The 18,081-nt window shown below is 43.8% G+C and overlaps 1 protein-coding gene and 1 long non-coding RNA gene across 7 annotated transcripts; both read left to right on the top strand.

Annotated features, from left to right (window-relative positions):
• The first annotated feature begins 75 nt into the window (after positions 1-75).
• Positions 76-11,778, top strand: suz12b (SUZ12 polycomb repressive complex 2 subunit b). Of its 6 annotated transcripts, none has more exons than XM_079758396.1 (18): positions 76-297; positions 713-799; positions 1,320-1,366; positions 1,450-1,514; positions 1,615-1,683; positions 2,050-2,099; positions 2,178-2,263; positions 2,520-2,751; positions 3,364-3,469; positions 3,573-3,678; positions 4,864-5,041; positions 5,835-5,923; positions 6,169-6,312; positions 6,987-7,144; positions 8,360-8,558; positions 8,934-9,013; positions 9,708-9,740; positions 9,831-11,778. In XM_079758396.1, the coding sequence occupies exons 2-18, from the start codon at positions 727-729 to the stop codon at positions 10,150-10,152; spliced, it is 2,037 nt and encodes a 678-aa protein (XP_079614522.1). In that variant the 5' UTR covers positions 76-297; positions 713-726; the 3' UTR covers positions 10,153-11,778. The 6 variants fall into 6 exon arrangements, with proteins under 6 accessions (XP_079614522.1, XP_079614519.1, XP_079614517.1 ...); XM_079758393.1 differs by having other exon boundaries at positions 655-799; positions 5,838-5,923; XM_079758391.1 differs by having other exon boundaries at positions 655-799.
• A 1,061-nt stretch (positions 11,779-12,839) lies between these two features.
• On the top strand, positions 12,840-14,082 carry LOC307092151. Its single transcript, XR_013812788.1, has 3 exons — positions 12,840-13,380; positions 13,640-13,903; positions 14,006-14,082. It is a non-coding gene; the product is annotated as an uncharacterized lncRNA (long non-coding RNA).
• The last annotated feature ends 3,999 nt before the right edge of the window (positions 14,083-18,081 follow it).

Here is an 18,081-nt window from a genome sequence, read left to right as displayed (position 1 = left end):
AATCACAGCGCTCAGATCCCCCAGCTCCTCGGCCATTGGACGAGAGGCGTCCAATGCCTTGTTGTCCAGTACAAATCGGAGGAAACCAAAAACAGGCAATAATTCAGAGAAACCGTATCAATATTTTTGGATTAAAACATACTAGAATACCAACGCGTGCGACCGGTTGTGATGATCGCACGCGGTACACCCCTGGGACTATCGGGTTGAGTGTTGTTCACTGGTGTGCTAGCCCCGCTAGCTAGCCCCCATCCTTCCTCCTCGGAGTCTCTTCATTTCCATGGGCTTCTGTCGCTGGTGAGTCCGCCCGGCGAGGCTTGAGCTCGGGCAGCCGTGGGGCTAACACATGCCAGCAGCAGCCAGGCGTGGATGCTATTTGTCTCTGTAGTTATTGTAACAGGTCATACTAATTGGGATTTCTTAGAGCAGTACGAAGTGGGGTTGGGACTGTTCTTGCCAGCCAGAGGTTAGCCAGGCTTTAGCTGTACCAGCTAATATGTTAGTTAGCATTGTGGGTTGAGCGTGAATTAGCTCGTTGGCTAATGTTAGCCACCGAGGACTACTTGCTAAGCTAACTTTCGCTCTTCTCACTTTTGGTTGTTTGCTCGCCCCTATGAGGTGTATTGTTGTCTCAAGTGTTTTTTTGGTTTGTAGCGCTCAGGTGTTACTATGAGTGGCGGTAGTTGTAAAGCTAACGGCGCCGTGTATCCAGCTTCCTCCGCCGGGATGAACTCTGTGAAGAAGCCGAAGATGGAGCAGATCCAGGCCGACCATGAGCTGTTCCTGCAGGCCTTTGAAAGTAAGAGAATTAACTCGCACAGCAACGTAAACAAGGTCGCAACGACAAATTAACACATTGCTGGGATACTAGTTTATTGACACGCGTGTCTGTTCTTCAATAGTCATTTAGTTCTTCCACCTCACAGTTTAGGGCTGACAGGCCTCTGCTCCACTCACTTCCACTCACGGTGCTTCGTCCCTCGTTTCTGACTGACTTTTTATTACAGGTTGTTTCGTTGTGTTCGGTAATTGTTTTATAAATGGCTTATTGACCGCTCGGATTTCCCCTCGGGTCGAAATTGAGTTGTTCTACTATAATTAATGATCATACAAATTCAGACACTTATGTAATGGCTTGGTTTTTACGTAAATTAGGTGCAGGATTTTGCTTTTTTGAATTGTGCAGTGCTTAATAAAATAGATGCCATTAATCTAGTTTCAAGATGTGTCCACGTTGACTAGAAACATGGCTGATTTGCTAACAGAGGATCATATGTAAATGTCTTCTAATAAACGTATCCAAATGTGTTCTTTTACAGAGCCCACACAGATATATCGATATCTCCGCACAAGGAACTTGATAGCTGTGAGTAAAGTGTCCTATCTTATTCAATATTGTTGAACAAAGCTGTTGATACACCTGTTAAAACCGTTTCATTTTCGTTACAGCCCATCTTCCTGCACAGGACCCTCACCTTCATGTCTCATAGAAACATTCGAACAAACGCCAAAAGGTACATCTGTTGTAAAAGCTGGCATGATGTGCTAAATACAAATTCAAGCATGTGAACTGTGGCTAATAGTATGTGGTATTTTTTTTACTTCCTGCTGCAGGAAAACGTTCAAGGTGGATGATTTGTTGCAGAGAGTTGAGAGGATGAAGGGAGAGCAAGAATCTCAATGGTAACAAAGATTCCCCTTCAATTAAACTTGACATAAAATTGTATCATCCTAAGTTTATTATCTTTTCATAATACAGTTGAACCACTACCTTTACTTGAATAGCAATAATTACAATTCTACCTTGTAGTTTGGCTTGTGTGCGTTAGTTTCAACATTTTAAATCATTACCATTTTCAAATCAAATTGATGCATCATCTGGTTTGAGCATTTAATAGTGCTGGGTTTCACTACTTGCTCACTACCTGAACCCAACAATAGCCTGTCTCAGTAAAATCCCATGTCTTGTCAATGTTTGGCATGGCCCTGCACGTTAAACAATTTGCTCTGGGATTTACCGCATTGTCTCTCCTGTCGTTTTCTATTCAGCCTAGCGTCCCATCTTCAGCTAACCTTTACTGGTTTCTTCCATAAGGATGGTAAGTAAAGTCTACTGGTGCTTCTCTTTAGGTTCAACGGTATCATCATAATTTGACTATCTGCTCGTTTTCTTACAGAAAAGCCATCACAGAATTCAGAAAATGAACAAACCTCAGTGTCATTAGAGGTGCTACTTGTCAAAGTCTGTCATAAAAAACGCAAGGTAATGTTAAGTTGAATCCAAATGTTTAATATAATCTTTCCCATGTCTTTTTCCCTTATTCTTTCTCGTTACTGCAGCCATGGCTTTCGTAACAATCCCCTACTAAAATCAACCCCTTGATTTTTGCTATCTTGGCTTGCGCCGTGAAATAGGAGAAACGTGTATAGCGCAGGTTCAAATATGTCAAGTTGTTTGAAGACTAATCGCATTATAAATAAAATGTGCTCTAATCTCATTGTGTCCCGTCTCATCGCAGGATGTCAGCTGCCCAGTAAAGCAAGTGCCTACAGGTAAAAAGCAGGTGCCTTTGAATCCTGACAGCAACCAAAACAAGCTGGCCCCCTACCCCTCTTTATTGGTCTCCAGCAGCGAGTTTGAGCCCAGTAACAGTCACATGGTCAAGTCCTACTCGCTGCTGTTCAGGGTGTCCCTCGCAGGGAGGAGGGAAGCCAACGGGCTGGTCAATGGCGAGGCCAACGAGAACATCGGTATGTGGAACTGGGAAGAAAAGCAAGGGGGTTTGGAGTGGGCACAAAGTAGCATGCTAGTACCGTGAAGAATGTGTTTTATTAACAATGAATTTTCTTGGCGCAAAAACAAATAGTCTTGCCTCTTCCTCAAACTGGTGTGGTAACAGGGGGACATTACAATAAGCAGAAAGGGCTCTATACAGGGACCTTTAAGCATATGCCACATGTGGAGACAAAGACATTGACTAATAACGGGCTGAATTGGCATCTATAAGTTCTATCTGCAGTTTATCATCCCCAGAGAAAACACTAGATACCGATGAGTTACAGTACAGCCACCATCCCATAAATGTCGATATTTTTTTCCGAACCATGGTAAATCCAAACCTTTTGAAGGAGCCTCTCCCCTTTTTTATGAAAAAAGTTTGGATATACTTTCACTGCAATTTCCTGTTTCACAGCACTGCAGTAGAAAGGGGGTCAACAAAAATAGATATTTTCAAATGATTAATTTGGTGTGCCAATGTTGAGTCATGTGGTGTGCATACAGAGTATCAGCCCCCCCTCCCAACAGATGTATGAAGAGTTTTAATTATTTATTGAAAATGTTTATTTCCTCCCATTGGGCAGATGTTACAGAGACCCCAAGCAGAAAGAAGAGGAGTTCTTCGCACAGAGAGGAGGACGGCTCTACCGAGACCTACGTTGCACAGATGACTGTCTTTGATAAAAACAGGTTTGAGTTTAAGCCTCAATATCACGACTGTCTGAATAAGAGAATGGCTGCTTTACATAGTACTGTGTGCCAGAAAGCCTGTTCTAATCCCTTTGCCTTGCAGGAGACTGCAGCTGCTGGATGGAGAGTATGAGGTGTCAATGCAGGGCATGGAGGACAGCCCCGTGAGCAAGAAGAGAGCCACATGGGAGACCATCCTGGACGGGAAGGTGTGTGTGGGTTCAAGTAGGATATTGATGCAGAGGGTCCATCTAGAAGTACTTACGCTGTCAAGACCATAATGTTTCTCATATTAAGATCTTCTTGGTCATAACCATGTAGGATTTTACATTCATGCGTGTTAAATGAAAATAGACTGGGGTTGATACTAGTGTAACAGCTTAAAAAAGTCAGTATTGATATATATCGATTTTCGATAAATATCGATACTGAATTTTTAAAGCTGTTACAATAATCATTCTCTGCAGTATCGATACACAAATACCAGCCACGCATCCTGCTCTGTTTTCTACGACTGATGTTGCGACATGATTTCTACGACTGATTTTGCGACATGATTTGTATCATGTCACCCACTTCCTAGTAGCCCAGTATGCTTTGATTAATCAAACGAGAAGTTGTAAGCATTGCAGGTAGCCGGGAGGCGCAACTGTGCCTCCCGGCTTCTGCACTTCAGCACCACCAACTGCAGTCTGACGTCACACTGTCACCGAAGTAAAGTTTTAGCTGTTTTCCGCACTTACTTAGGGATGTTTTCGGTGGGCGCGAAAACTTCCCCTGGATTGGACTTGGGTTTTCTATTTTAGCAGACATAAAACATTTATACATACGTCATAATGAGTAGGTTGATAAAGCATGATGTCATCCTTTTACAGACTCATCGCTACAGCGCCAACATAGCCACACCTCCTCATTAACAGTACGCAGTACGGTCCATCGCAGTAGTTCGGCTCACGTCTCATTGCTTTGTGTTACGGTGTTAGCTCAAAGTTAGCCAATACAGATGGGATGTCATTTGCAGCGCCTCTGTGACCGGCTGTTCAGAAGTACTTTGGATTGGAGTCAAATTACAAAGGAAAAGTCAAAAGACTCATGTATACCCATATGCAAGAACAAGGTTTTTGGTTTCATAACTGCACAGCAATACCTATCTTTTTCACAAAATCTGACCTGCACAAACTATACATGAAATGAAACCTGATTCTCAACTGATTGCAACATTCCAAACCATATCACTCTTTGACTAAAACTCCCAAATAACAAATGGTGAATGTTAAAGAACAGAAATGCTTATGCTTATAATCTGAGCAACTGGGGTCATTTGTCAATCCCGGATTGAAGGCGTCGTTCACCAAGTGAAAGGTTTCCCCTTATTTCCCCCCCTCTCCTCACAGAGGCTGCCTCCCTTCGAGACCTTCTCTCAGGGCCCCACGCTGCAGTTCACTCTGCGCTGGACCGGGGACGCCGGAGCCAAGTCCACGGCGCCTGTGGCCAAGCCCCTGTCCACGCGCAACTCCGACGGCTCCAGCCCCATGGAGACCCGCACAAGCCACCACCGGGCCGCCCCACTGGGTAGGGCCCAGACACACAATTGGCAGCAATGCTTCCACATGGTGAAATCCGTACATGCAAGAGAGAGGTCCTCCGAGGTGGTCTCAGATAGCGTAGGTGACAATGAGGGAGACCTGTGGGTGGAAGTGACACAATGAGCCAAATGCATGCCTTTTACCTTTCTTTGATTGAGAATAGACACTTTCTATTTTCCCTCGTCAATAATGGTCATTATACACATGGTTTCAAATTTTTCTTTTCAGCATAAATCCAGCAGGCAATGATCTAGTAGAATGCAAGTGCTTTGACGGCTCCTAAAATGAGTCCCGTAGGACCTACATTCATGTGGGATTTTCTGTTTATTGCTGGATCCGATGGACCTTAAAGCACTACCAATTTTTAAGTTAACTGTGCATTTTCCATTGGAGTCTCCTGGCTCTTTCGAACATAGTTCACTGTCCTTAGTATTTTCTGGGGTATTAGTGAAGCCTGGCATCCTTCATGTGAGCCCGGATGGCAGTGTCTGACCCGCTTGCATATGCTCATGTTTATGTGTGTTTGTGCTCTGGTTTCCTTGCATGCTTAAAAGCATGTCGGTTTTGATAGTCATGCACGTATGGATAATCGTTTTGCAAGTTTTATTATAGGTTAAATCCTTAGTAATGCTCGTCTAGACGAGAAGACAAGCATTTTTGTTAGTGAATACAGTTGCAATCGATGAAGCTGCGCTCTGTATCCAAGTTGAAAGTAACGTTGGTATTCGATTTAACACCACTTGCAACTCTCTGAAGGGATATCTCTGCTACTCTTTCAGCAGTGAAGGACTCTTTGAGCATGGACATCCAGACGAGGAGAGAGCTGGTCCAATGTGAACCGCGTCAAAAGCTGCGTATATTTTACCAGGTAGGTGGAAGCGCTGGTTTGATAATTCTTTTTTTAGAACGCATTACGGCGACCATCTCGTTGGGGTGAAAGTTGTTCACTGGTTTGCATGGGAATACCATTAAGGAATGTTGTCTTGTGTTTATGCATGTGGGCGTTAATGGAGGTACTACTTAATAAATGCATATATTATTCAAAGATGTCCTTGAGGACGATTGCGCTCACTTCCTGGAGCTCCCTGTTGTAATGCATGTGTCCGCCTTCAGTTCCTGTACAACAACAACACGCGGCAGCAGACTGAGGCCCGGGACGACCTCCACTGCCCCTGGTGCACCCTGAACTGCAGGAGGCTTTACAGCCTGCTGAAGCACCTCAAGCTCTCCCACTCCCGCTTCATCTTCAACTATGTGGTAAGAATACACACCATCACGATGGGACCGCATATAGTCAGTGGCATAGTGCGATGGTGCCTCACACAATCCAAGGATGAGAGCTCTCAAAGCATAGGTTTAAAAAGACACTTCAGGTCATTGAATTCCTATACAACCCCTCCATAAGGCTGTTCTCGGCTGTGCCCCTACTCTTTTGAACCAAATTGGGCATGTTAATGGGATTTGTTTAAAAAGTCCCATTAAGATCCCCAGGTGAACAAACGGTGAATGGCTGTCAAACATGCCAGAAGTGAGGATGGCAATGGTTCTTCCACTGCGTCGTCGTGACATTGTTCCTACATTTGGAAGATCAACATTTTGATGGGACGGTAACTGAATAATTCTGATGCATATGTGAAACAGATTTGGGTTTCATCAAATCAAAAAGGGTTTTAGGGATCACACTAGGAGATTAACGGACAAAGATGATTTTGCCTCAGTTGGTTTCTTATCAAAACTGAAACTAACCCTAGTGGAGGAGCCTCTGCCGTTTTCATCATACACGATTCAACACAAGGCCAAAGCCAGCCTCAAAGGGAAGAGCTCAATCCCGGAAGGTTGCTTGTCGTAAGGCAGACTGTGTTTTTCTACATCGTGTTTGTGGGAACATACTACAACGTCTGTCGGCACGCCTTCTTTCCCTCCCCCTGTAGCCTCATCCCAAAGGCGCCAGAATAGACGTGTCCATCAACGAGTGCTACGACGGCTCCTACGTGGGGAACCCTCAGGACATACACAGCCAGCCCGGCTTTGCCTTCAGCCGCAATGGGCCCGTCAAGAGGACTGCGGTCACTCACATCCTGGTGTGCAGGTAGCCATTCCCTCCTCCCGTCAGCCTCGTGGGTCCTGCAGCGCTGACCCATCTCGGCCATCTTAATCATTAGTTTATTAATGAAATTGAAATGCAGATGATTAAGTTCAGTGAATATTTAATGAGCTCGTTCGGAAGAACCTTTATTAGGTTGAGGTAGAAATAAAATGTTGGGCTTATGTCTGCAAGGTGTATGGCTAACACTACATAAGGGCTGCGGATAACTAATGTTTTTATCAATGGATTCATCTATTCCCAAGTTATTAAAAACAGCGACAATTTATTTGAAATTGAAACGCATCATTTGACGTTCTTTTAAACCTATTTCTTCCAAGTTAATAATTTTAAATAGGTTTCATCTGCAACCTCTATGCTATATGCCACAACTTGACATGCAGCACCTTTTTAACGTTCAATTATATTGATCAGTTATTCAAATGTTCTATATATGACCTACTCAAAAAATACATTGGCTTAACATAATGGCAGAAATACAATTATTGTATGTATGAGGTGTACATCACAAACTGACGAATCAATGTAGAATAACTAAACATGTTCTCATCAAAATTCATTGAAAAAGCAAAGGTAGCAGTCAAGCAAATGATTTTGACTTTAATACATTTTAGGAGTCACAATGGCAAAAGCTCTCCCTTCCAATAAAAACGCGTAATGTTTTTCATAAACGTCAACCTTGACTACCCTTATCAGGGGCCGATCACAGATCATTGTCTTCGTCCCTGGTCCCCTTTTGATCAACGCAGTGTTTTTGCCTTTTCTGGTGGTCCCCCTTCTGTATAGGCCTTGTATGCTTCATTGATGGTAGACATTCTGCACAGCGACTAAATGGCCATTTTGTTGTCAGCTATTTTAGAAAGAATAAAAAAAATATTGACGCATTGCAACCGCCCTACATTACATTAACCTAGGATTTGTTTTAATTACATTCAGTTAGGTCAGTCAGGCATTCAGACCCAACTTTACAGCGGCTGGTGCCGGATGTAAATTTGTACAACTCTGAACCCTAATGCTGGAGCAATATGAGTGGTTAATTGATGGTTTACATAACCATTGTAATTAAATTGGGGTCACTACCGGCTCTGTCCACGCGACATCCTTTGGCATATCTCTGTTCCTGCCTGACCCATCTCAGGTCAGCAGAATCTGTTTAAACGACATCGCCCACACTGCCTTTCCCTCCGACCCCCTTTGCAGACCTAAGCGGACCAAGCCAAGCTTGTCTGAGTTCCTGGAGTCGGAGGACGGGGAGCTGGAGCAGCAGAGGACCTATGTGAGCGGCCACAACCGTCTCTACTTCCACAGCGACAGCTGCATGCCTCTCAGGCCGCAGGAAATGGAAGAAGACAGCGAGGACGAGCGGGACCCCGAGTGGCTCCGGGAGAAGACTGCCACGGTGAGCACATGTTTTGTAAAAGGATCGTCTGTCTTTGTAGCCGTGTGCCTGATGTCACGGCTAGACTAAAATGTTACGTGGCGGGAACAAGAGCAGAAGTGATGTATGTAAAGTGAGTGTCTGTCGGACAAGGCTCGGGGAGAATATAATGGCTACATTGGGTTCTGGTACGCTTAGCACTGGTCCTGGTAAACTGAAATGCGCCATTTATTTCAGTCCCATGTGGTGTCGGTGTGTGAATGTCGCACCAAAGAAAACGGGGACAACATGGCGGACTTGTGCACATTGTTTTGAACGAGGGCCGCATCGTTTAGCTTCTTCTCTTGTAAACACGGCATTATGTTACAATTTCTTGGATTGTTTTTCTCCACGTAGCAACTGGAGGAGTTCACCGACGTCAATGAGGGGGAAAAGGAGGTTATGAAGCTGTGGAACCTGCACGTCATGCAGAAGGGGTGAGCACCTTGCTGTTTCCACCGGCAATTGGGACACTTTTTATTGTAGACATTGAAAATTAATGATCACGATAATTATGGAGGAATTTGAAAATATCGATAAATATCCTGATATGCTCATGGATTCAAAATAATATCTAACAACGGTCTAATCTAGTGTCATTTCATTTTGAAATATAAGGACATTCAAGTGGTGGCAGGCTAAATCTAGTTTTTCTTTATGACTCGACGTTTCAAACACAATATTTGATCATTTTAAAGAGTATCAAACTAGGTATCACGATAAGTTGATATCCTCATTTCATGACTTTTCCGTTAAATGACGATAAACAATGTTTAATCTTTAGATCGATCCTTGCACACCGTCTAATTATATAGTCTTCATAGCTCCAACTGGGGGTGATGATGGGAGAATTTGGAGAGTACAGTTTTAAATTAGGGCTGTTAAAATTAGCCCGTTAACGCAATCGTATTTTAACTAGATTAATAAAAAAATAAGGATTTGCCCACAGAATGTCAACATTCATATCAGAATTCATTTTTGTTTACTTAACTTTACATTCCAATTGAAGTAAGTGACAGCCTGTTTATAATGCCAAACTCTGGTGCTACTTATTTGAATTTAACTACTCTTGTAACTGTTGGTTTACAATTGTACTAAGTAACTGCCTGTTTACAATTCCCAAATCTGTAGTGTCCTGTCCGTTTCATATTCAACCAACCCTAAGTGAGTCAATAAAACTCCCTCAAGATCACTTGCTTATTAAGTACATTTGATGTGAATGATAACGTGTCATTCCCCCCCCCACCAACGCAGCTTCATCGCGGACAACCAGATGAACCAGGCCAGCATGGTGTTTGTGGAAACCTGCGGCCCCTTCATCGCCCGCCGCAACCTCTGCCGCAACTTCCTGCTGCACCTGGTGAGCATGCACGACTTCAACCTGGTGAGCCTGGCCACCATCGACCGGGCCATGGCCCGCCTGCGCGGCATCCAGGAGGAGCTGGGGCCTGACGTGGAGCCCCTGGAGCCCCTGGAGCACACCCTGGAGACGGCTGCCAGCTGCAACGGCACCATCGGAGCCTCCGGGGGTGGCAGCAAGCTGGGCAAGAGGACAAAATGCGGCATGACCGACTGATGCCAGCCGCCTGGACGACTGCCAACGGTCCAAACATCTTTTGGTTCCTTTCTTTTTTTCCTCTTATTTTTTTTTTTTTAAACCATTGTCTGACCCCTTGGTGCTTCATACGGAAACCTGAACGGGAGGAAGAGGACGGTGGACCCAACAGAAAGATGACCGGAATACAAGTTTTAACATGTTTCCTAAGGACTTGAGAACTTAACCAAATATGAACAATATCCCAATATACACAATATACCCACGCCCACACAAGTCAGGCAAAATATGCATTTTGTAGAAGCCAGTGAAGTGACGTGTTCTGGTTGGGAGTGGTGCCAGTGCACCGTGTTTTTAACCGAACACAACTGCGTTCAGGGTGTACCTGTACTAGACATCTGTATCAAAACTTCAGTAAAGATAAAACGTAACGATAACATGACACTTTTTGTTTATTTGTACACGTACACAATAACCTTGTTGGCTCCTGTTATACTTTTTAGCTGAGTTCTTTAGCACTTGGTATTTGTATTTTAGAGACTCGTGAACTTGAAGAAAATGCAATTTTTTTTGTTTGATTCTTTATGCTGCGCCAGTTGTCACATGCAGCTTCTCGACTCTGGAATTATTCACATCTCTCCAGTGTGAATACCTTTTTGGACCGTGACCTTGAGGGACATTGATTTGAAGGCTTTCGTTGAATTGGTAGAACATTTTATTCTTCACACTTGGACTTGACGGAAGGCAAGGCGAGATGGGCTCAAAATTGCCATCTTTACGGGGGGAACCTCTACATAGCCATTGGTATGCTGTTGGTTTGTTGATTAGATCACAACATAACAAAGGGTTATGATTCTTAGGTCCAAGGCCTTACCGACCTACTTTTTTACAGGGTGTTCTCTCCAACGGCTGGGGCTCCTATAGTCCCTCAGACCGTTGGCCCAACGCAAAGTACATAAACAGAACCGATTTACCAGCAGCACCATCTTGTGTGTCGAACCGTCACGATCACAGCAGCAAGAGGTTATCATGCCTTTCTTTTCGTCCCGGCCCAATAAATGCTGGAAGTTTGTCGCTTAATACTTTTTGAGTTGGGGGGGTTTTGTGCGCTTCGACACGAGTTGTTAGTAGAGAATACTTTATGAATATGTTGTATACATTGTAATAATGTTAAATATTCAATTGTACCCCCATTGTGTATCCATCAAGATTTACAAACCCATGTTTTTGTTTCCTCAAAGCAATATTCCGGTAATGTGGATAATTGATATTTGAGATAACGTTTTTCTTTTTGCTCCGTTTATGCCAAAGTGAGGGTGGATTTACTTATCTTTTTTTTTGAGGGACAGGGGCCGGGTGGGTCTCCATTAGATGGGTTTTTCTATCTAGCAATTTTATCTTTGGTTAATTCAAAACTCCACTGAGGGGAAAGGGTCATGGATGTGTTAAATAGTGTGTCCACAAGCCCACAATAAGCAGAACCATGACGTGTTTATCTTGTTTCTTTTCATCATTTTCACACCCTATTTCTTTAGGTGTGTAAATGTTACTTCACCAATGTTGTCAAAACATCCTGGTAAAAAAAAGAACTGTAAACTTTGGATATGGGGATTTTTATATTTAAAATAAAAATACATTTGAACTTGATCCTGAATTGTTTTGAGTCAATCAGTTTGTTTGGAAATCACTCAGATATTTGCAGTAGCAACCATTAGATTGTCAGGAGAAATTGTAAGGAAATCGAAGATTATAATGAATTGCCTCCAAACAAGAACCATTCCTATTGTTGGGATGTGCTGTGCCATCGCACTGATCATGTTATCCAATTTTTGGAATTCTTTGCAATGTTGAAAGAGCAGTCCATAGACTGTTCACAAAGTATATATTCCTGACTGCAAGCCACTTTCATGTTGCAGGATGTTCGCATTACTGCGATCTCTACAGAAAAACACCGCCATGGAGAGCCGTATACATGTGAATAGAATACTTATCTCGTTGTACCTAATGCAAATAAGCTCAACCGTATTGCATCTATAGGGGCAGCTTGGGTCACCATATTTGTATCTGCATGCTTTTGGTTTAACAAAAATCCACCAATGTGTGAGAATCCTTCTGTCAAATAGTCCGCAAAGCATTACATTTCTCAGTGGTCTGGACTCTGGAGTGATAAGACAGCTCGCGGATTTAGATTCAAGTTTTGTTTGTCGCATGCATAGTAAAATATTCAGAAATATTCATATTCAGTGAACTGTTAAAGTGACGCCAGTGCACAAGACAAAAAAGAAAATATCACTATCACTACTATGCTATGTAAACATTAACAATGTATGCTGAATACATTGTCCAATGTCAGAATGTCAGTCAACTTATTGACAGAAATCTTACATAAAGCATACATGCTTTATGTATTGAAGTTGACCAAGGTCAAGATGCAGTCACAGTTCACAACCGTTCAGAAAACATCCAATTAGTGAATTAATTCATTTCTACGCGCTCACATTTTGACGACACCGCCCAAGCGGACTGTATTCAATGTAACACCCAAAACTGATTTGAAAACGTAAAGTGTGTGACATTATTTCTAGGCAAAGAAGCGGAACAGTTGAAAGCCGAAAACCGAGAAGGTGCAGTCACGTTACATACAGTCACGTTACACGTCACATTAATTAGGCTGCAATGCGGAACAAACTGACGCGGAGAAACCACGCCGGAGTCGGAGAGATTCAAAGCAGGGTGGTAACACAAAGTGATGTAAACCTCCTCCTTTCACCTGTAGAAAGCGGCTCTGACACCGTGGCTGTGTCGAAGAAGGATTCGGCTCGACTGAGGTTGACGCAATGATGGAGGAGAGTGTAGGTCTACAAGTTATTAGCAACATTTATAAACTTCAACCCGAAGGAAGTCATACAAGCAAACTTGGGGCTTGTGTTATGCGGGAAACACGACATGCCAGGGCTGAACCCGTTTGTAAAACACACCGTTATCAGGACCGGTTGTATGGTCTGCTGACCAAACCCGTTAGTCTTCGGGGAGAGAGTTTCCAGTCGTTCCAAAGTAAACGATCACCCAAACACTGTCTGAATCAGAGGTACGAAGCGATAACCCCTGCCTGCACATCACAGTACGACTCAAGTCCATACAACTGTCTAGAAGAGATCAAAAAGTCAAATCCTACATTTCCTGCCAGGAGAGTGTTTTGCTTCCTGCAAAAGAAGTCCAGTGAAAACAAATGTGATTTGATATCTCCAGGTGAGTGTATAACAATTATAGTGATGACGAAGTATAGAAAATATGTACAAATGTGTATACAAATGTATTTTCCACCTAAAAAGACTTGGTCACCCAAAATGTGGTAGTGTGGTTGATAATTATTGTGTAATATCTGATGACCACATCATTGTGTTTTCCAAACATGCACACATTACAATTTGTGATTGGATTTTATTTCCAAGCTGAGGACACTTAAAACACATTCCCTCCTTACTCCTCTCCTTAACCAACCATTTAGTAGAAAAAAGGAAACGTCAACACGAGGTGAATGTTCCTGGCAAGGATTCCAAGAGGCAGAGGAAAGCTGTGCTTGCGGAGACGACCACTTGTAGGCCTTCAGAGTCCTGTGTCCTCTCAACCGAAGCTGTGCAGGTACACTCAAGGCTAAGTCGCACTCAAAGACTTAAGCGCCTCAGACAGGGCGCTGGACCATGTGACACGCCTCAGCCGACACCGAAAACCGAATCAGAGACAGAAGCCATCGCTTACGGTCCAAATACAGGTAAAAATTGTGGTCTGAGCATTTACTTTAACAGGTGTAAATAATAATTTCTGTAAATGATTAAATGGTATAAGTTAATTTCCTTTTTTCTTTTTGGAGAAGCCGGTATTAGCGATGTTCTTTGGACAGAGAAGTACAGCCCTTTGCATTCCAGCGAGGTCATCGGCAACTCTAGCTCGGTGCATAAAGTGCACAGGTGAGGTTTAGATACGCTCGCATCTCTCCAGGGAATTGTGCCGAAAGTCTCTAAGCCAAGTCATTTTCTTCCTTGATTTGTCTTTTTGAAGTTGGTTGAAGAAATGGAGACGGAGGGTGGATGGATACGATCAGAAAGAAGAAGCTGAAAGGGAACGCCCACGCGACGACAATGGTTTGATTTGAAATTCTAACCTCACTATAAACCCAGTTCCCATGATGTGTTCTGGAAACACAACAGTACCCAGGATGTGTTTCTGTTGCAGGCCTTTGGGACTGTGGGGCCTTCAAGGGCGAGGCTGGGTCTGAGGGGGAGACGTTGGAGCAGCTGTCCACCACCCTGCTGATCACCGGGCCTCCTGGGTCGGGCAAGACGGCCTCCGTGTACGCCTGCGCTCTGGAGCTCGGCTTTAAGGTCGGCGGACCGAGAACAGTGCCAGTGGAGGCTCTATGCCTTGTCCCTGTGGCTACACCGTAACGTGTCATTCAGCATGTGCCATTCAGCATGTTTTAAAAACTGAGCAGGATTGTGCTTACTGGCGCTGGAAAACCCTACCTGAAATGAGTATAATAATCATAGTTGGCTTTTCATTTAAGTCAAAAGGAAATTGAGAGACTGTTCATTTGTCTGGGATTATGGTGAATACGTAAAAAACGAAATATATTTTGTCCCTGCGTGTTTCAGCAGATTGTTCCTTTCTGGCCTCTTTTGTCGGTAGGTCTTCGAGGTGAACTGCTCTTCCCAGCGGAGTGGCCGGTGTGTCCTTGCCCAGCTGAAGGAGGTCACCCAGTCTCACCTGGTGGAGGCCCCAGGAAAAGAGGCCCTCAGGCCTGCCTACTACAACAACCACACCTCCCACAACAGTCGCAGCAAGCCTGATGCTTTACCGGGTAGGGCCAGAGTAACCTCACCTGTTCAGAGTTCACCTCGACTCTGCATAGAAACCAATGCACAGCCACCATTGAATGTTGTACGTCCTGGGACTTGTACATTGCACTTATTCAAGGTACTTAATTGTGTAGCATCTACAGTAGCTGCTATCATTGCTTTACACGGGGAATGGGTTAGCCTAGCGATTGTAATACATGCACTTGGTTCTATGAACATCTTTACTGTACCGACAGCGATATATTGTTTCACTTCTTATGACAAATGTACTTATTGTAACAAATGCACTTATTGTAAGTCGCTTTGGATAAAAGCGTCTGCTAAATGCCCTAAATGTAAATGTAACCTTCTCAGGAGAGCGCTGGGGGAACAAACAGTGCAGCTTCATGTCGTCCATTGTTTGTCATGTGTGTGCGGCTTGGAGAATAAGCCAACGTTGTAGTGATATTATTAGGTGATTGTGTGTGCGTGTCTTTCGCTAAGTCTACCTTGCTAATTTACCTTGTATTGCCATTGCCCAACAATTTTTATTGTTGGTTGTTGATTGTCGTTATAGCGGTATGAATAAATACCGGTAATACATTTATTGTTGGAAATAATCTCTGAAAATGTCTCTCTCTCTCGGAAAATGGTTTCTTGTCACAGGTAAAAATTCCTCTAAAGCCACTGTCTCCACCTCAAAACGGAGACCGGGGTCCCACCAGGGCCGATCCCGACGCAGAAGACCCCCGGACCCCGGCGTCGCTCCTCTGACCAGCTTCTTCAAGACTACAGCAGAGGACCCGGCTGTGGTTGCTAGCCCGCCCCCCGAGGACCACCAGGAGCCATGGCATCTCGCAACAAGACCAGCGGGAGCGGGGCGGCGGGACCCACGGACAGCAGCCATGGCACTGGTTCTCTTCGAGGAGGTCAGACCGGTCTCTATTCTACTGGCCGCAAATCCCCGCCTATAAAGGGACTTTTGTACTGAATCCTCGGTTCTTAGTTATTGGCTGAAATGATTTGTACAAATTACGTGTATTTGTATAAAAAAATTCTGTTGCAGCATTACAGAGCGTGTACACACACCTATGGTACGAGATGTTTCTATTGGTGAAAGCCTATTGTGGCATGCATAGGTCACCAAAACCGAAGCTCTGATCCTGCCTTGGGTTTCAGAGGTGCTTGCATCGTGTGTTTTGGTGAACAGGTTGATGTCATATTTGATGATGACTTGGGCTTCCTCTCGGCCATCAGGACTCTGATGACCACGACCAAGAGGCCTGTGGTTCTGACCACCAGTGGTAAATAAAGTGGCTTTCTCAATGGCAGAATAAGACCCCTTTTATTCCTGCTAGTAACTTGAAGTACAAGTCATTTTTGTAACTCTTTCAATCAGTGTTGCTTGTTATTGAGAGCACGTCGGTAAGAGACGTACATGCTGTCTGATTGGTTACCCTTGGTCTATGCCTCTTCAAACTTGGCTGGCGATTTTTCAACCATATAGTTAGGTCAGCAGGATTACACAGCTCGTGAACAGTGATATAAAGTGATAGATTACATTAAAGTAATGGAAAACACAAATCCGTAGTTTGGGGTGATCAAGTGTCAGGAAGCTCTGAAGCTAACAAGTTTACATGACTTGGGCTGGGTAACATTGTGTTTTCTGTGTTTTCTGCGTTTAACAGTTAGCTTTCAGTTCTACAGCATTACACATTAAAAGACCAGATTGTGTTAGCCTTTCTGTCTCTGATTTTCTGTCTCACTGTGTAATGCAAGACCATATCTCCTCTGTAGATCCATTATTCAAAGAGAGATTTGAAAGCGACGTGGAAGAAATCCTATTTATAACGCCATCGGCGGTAAGTTCACCCCCGTAAAATCCAGTTTAACATGGGACCTGCAACGGCCCCAACAGGTGGTGAGTCTGGTGCTGTGCCTCCCTGTTCCCCAGGTGAACGTCTGCAGCTACCTTCGTCTGGTGTGTCTGGCGGAGAACGCCAGGACGCGGCAGCATGAGGTGGCGGGCCTCCTGGCCGAGTGCCAGGGGGACCTCAGGCGCTGTCTGCTCCAACTGCACTTCCTGGTGAAGAGCAGTATGGGTCGGCGTCCCCTACGGACGGGATCGCCCAGGCAGTCGGTTCTTGGCGGGCCAGACCGTAAGGCAGTCGGTTTATTCTTCTTGTCTTCTTATATGCTCGCTCCTGAGACTGTTCACTGAAGTGCACAGCTCATAGGAAGTAAGAGAACAGAAGTGCTTTCTGCTTGACCGAGATAACGCTAACATTTATGAACTTCTCTTTTAAACTAAAAATTAAGGCCAGTGATTATAATATTTGATATGCAGACTCTCTATGTTGTCAAGAATTCCTCGTGAATGCGGCCTGGTAAGAACGCCTTGGAAAATGTTTTCAAATGTAGTTGACTCTACATTTGAGCTAAAAGTTTGACTTGTTCCGAATTCATTAATGGCAAACCAACATTAGTACAACTGGTTGCATTGCATACATTTCTCTGATCAAAAATAATTGCAGTTGAGGGACTAAAACCATGTCCATCCTGACCAAGTGGACCTGACTTGAGGCTAAAGTTAAACCACTGTACTTCCATGTTGGAGAGCATAATGATCTTAATTTCCCTTCCTTAAAAAAATAAAATGAAATAATAATGTAATCACAAGTACTTTGTGATTACGTTAATAACATTAGAAGATATACGCACACATCAAAACACTCCCTGTGCCAGACAAGTGAGGTAATGCGTATAAACGGAATAGAGTATGCACACCTTATATTGCACACAAAGACATCACTGGTTGTAAATCATTTAAAATCATCGGCATCCTCTGAAGGACTAGAGACCTAAGGAATCCTTTTGCTGCTCATTTTACGCAGGCCCACCATTGCATCTCCTCAAGCAAATATAAGTTCACATAAAGAGGGTGAAAATGCCAGATAGAAGAGAAGACATGGATGCCTCACGCCAGGAATCACAAAGATTTAATGTTGGCATTTTCCTTTAGACTATCCTTTATTTGTCTTTTAACGTTATATGTATTGTTTATGTACATTTTGAGAATCTTGAGGCACCATACACACAGAATATTAGTAAAAAA

The sequence above is a fragment of the Pollachius pollachius genome (genome assembly GCF_949987615.1).
Source record: "Pollachius pollachius genome assembly, chromosome: 2".
In the NCBI taxonomy this organism is placed as follows: domain Eukaryota; kingdom Metazoa; phylum Chordata; class Actinopteri; order Gadiformes; family Gadidae; genus Pollachius; species Pollachius pollachius.
The sequence above is the reverse complement of the archived record's forward strand: the minus strand, read 5'-3'. Positions and strand labels throughout refer to the sequence as shown.

Coding starts and splice junctions, on each gene's coding strand:
- suz12b (XM_079758391.1), top strand. CDS start 670: ATGAGTGGCGGTAGTTGTAAAGCTAACGGCGCCGTGTATCCAGCTTCC. Junction 800..1,319: donor GTTCCTGCAGGCCTTTGAAA/GTAAGAGAATTA, acceptor GTTCTTTTACAG/AGCCCACACAGATATATCGA. Junction 7,145..8,359: donor ACTCACATCCTGGTGTGCAG/GTAGCCATTCCC, acceptor CCCCCTTTGCAG/ACCTAAGCGGACCAAGCCAA.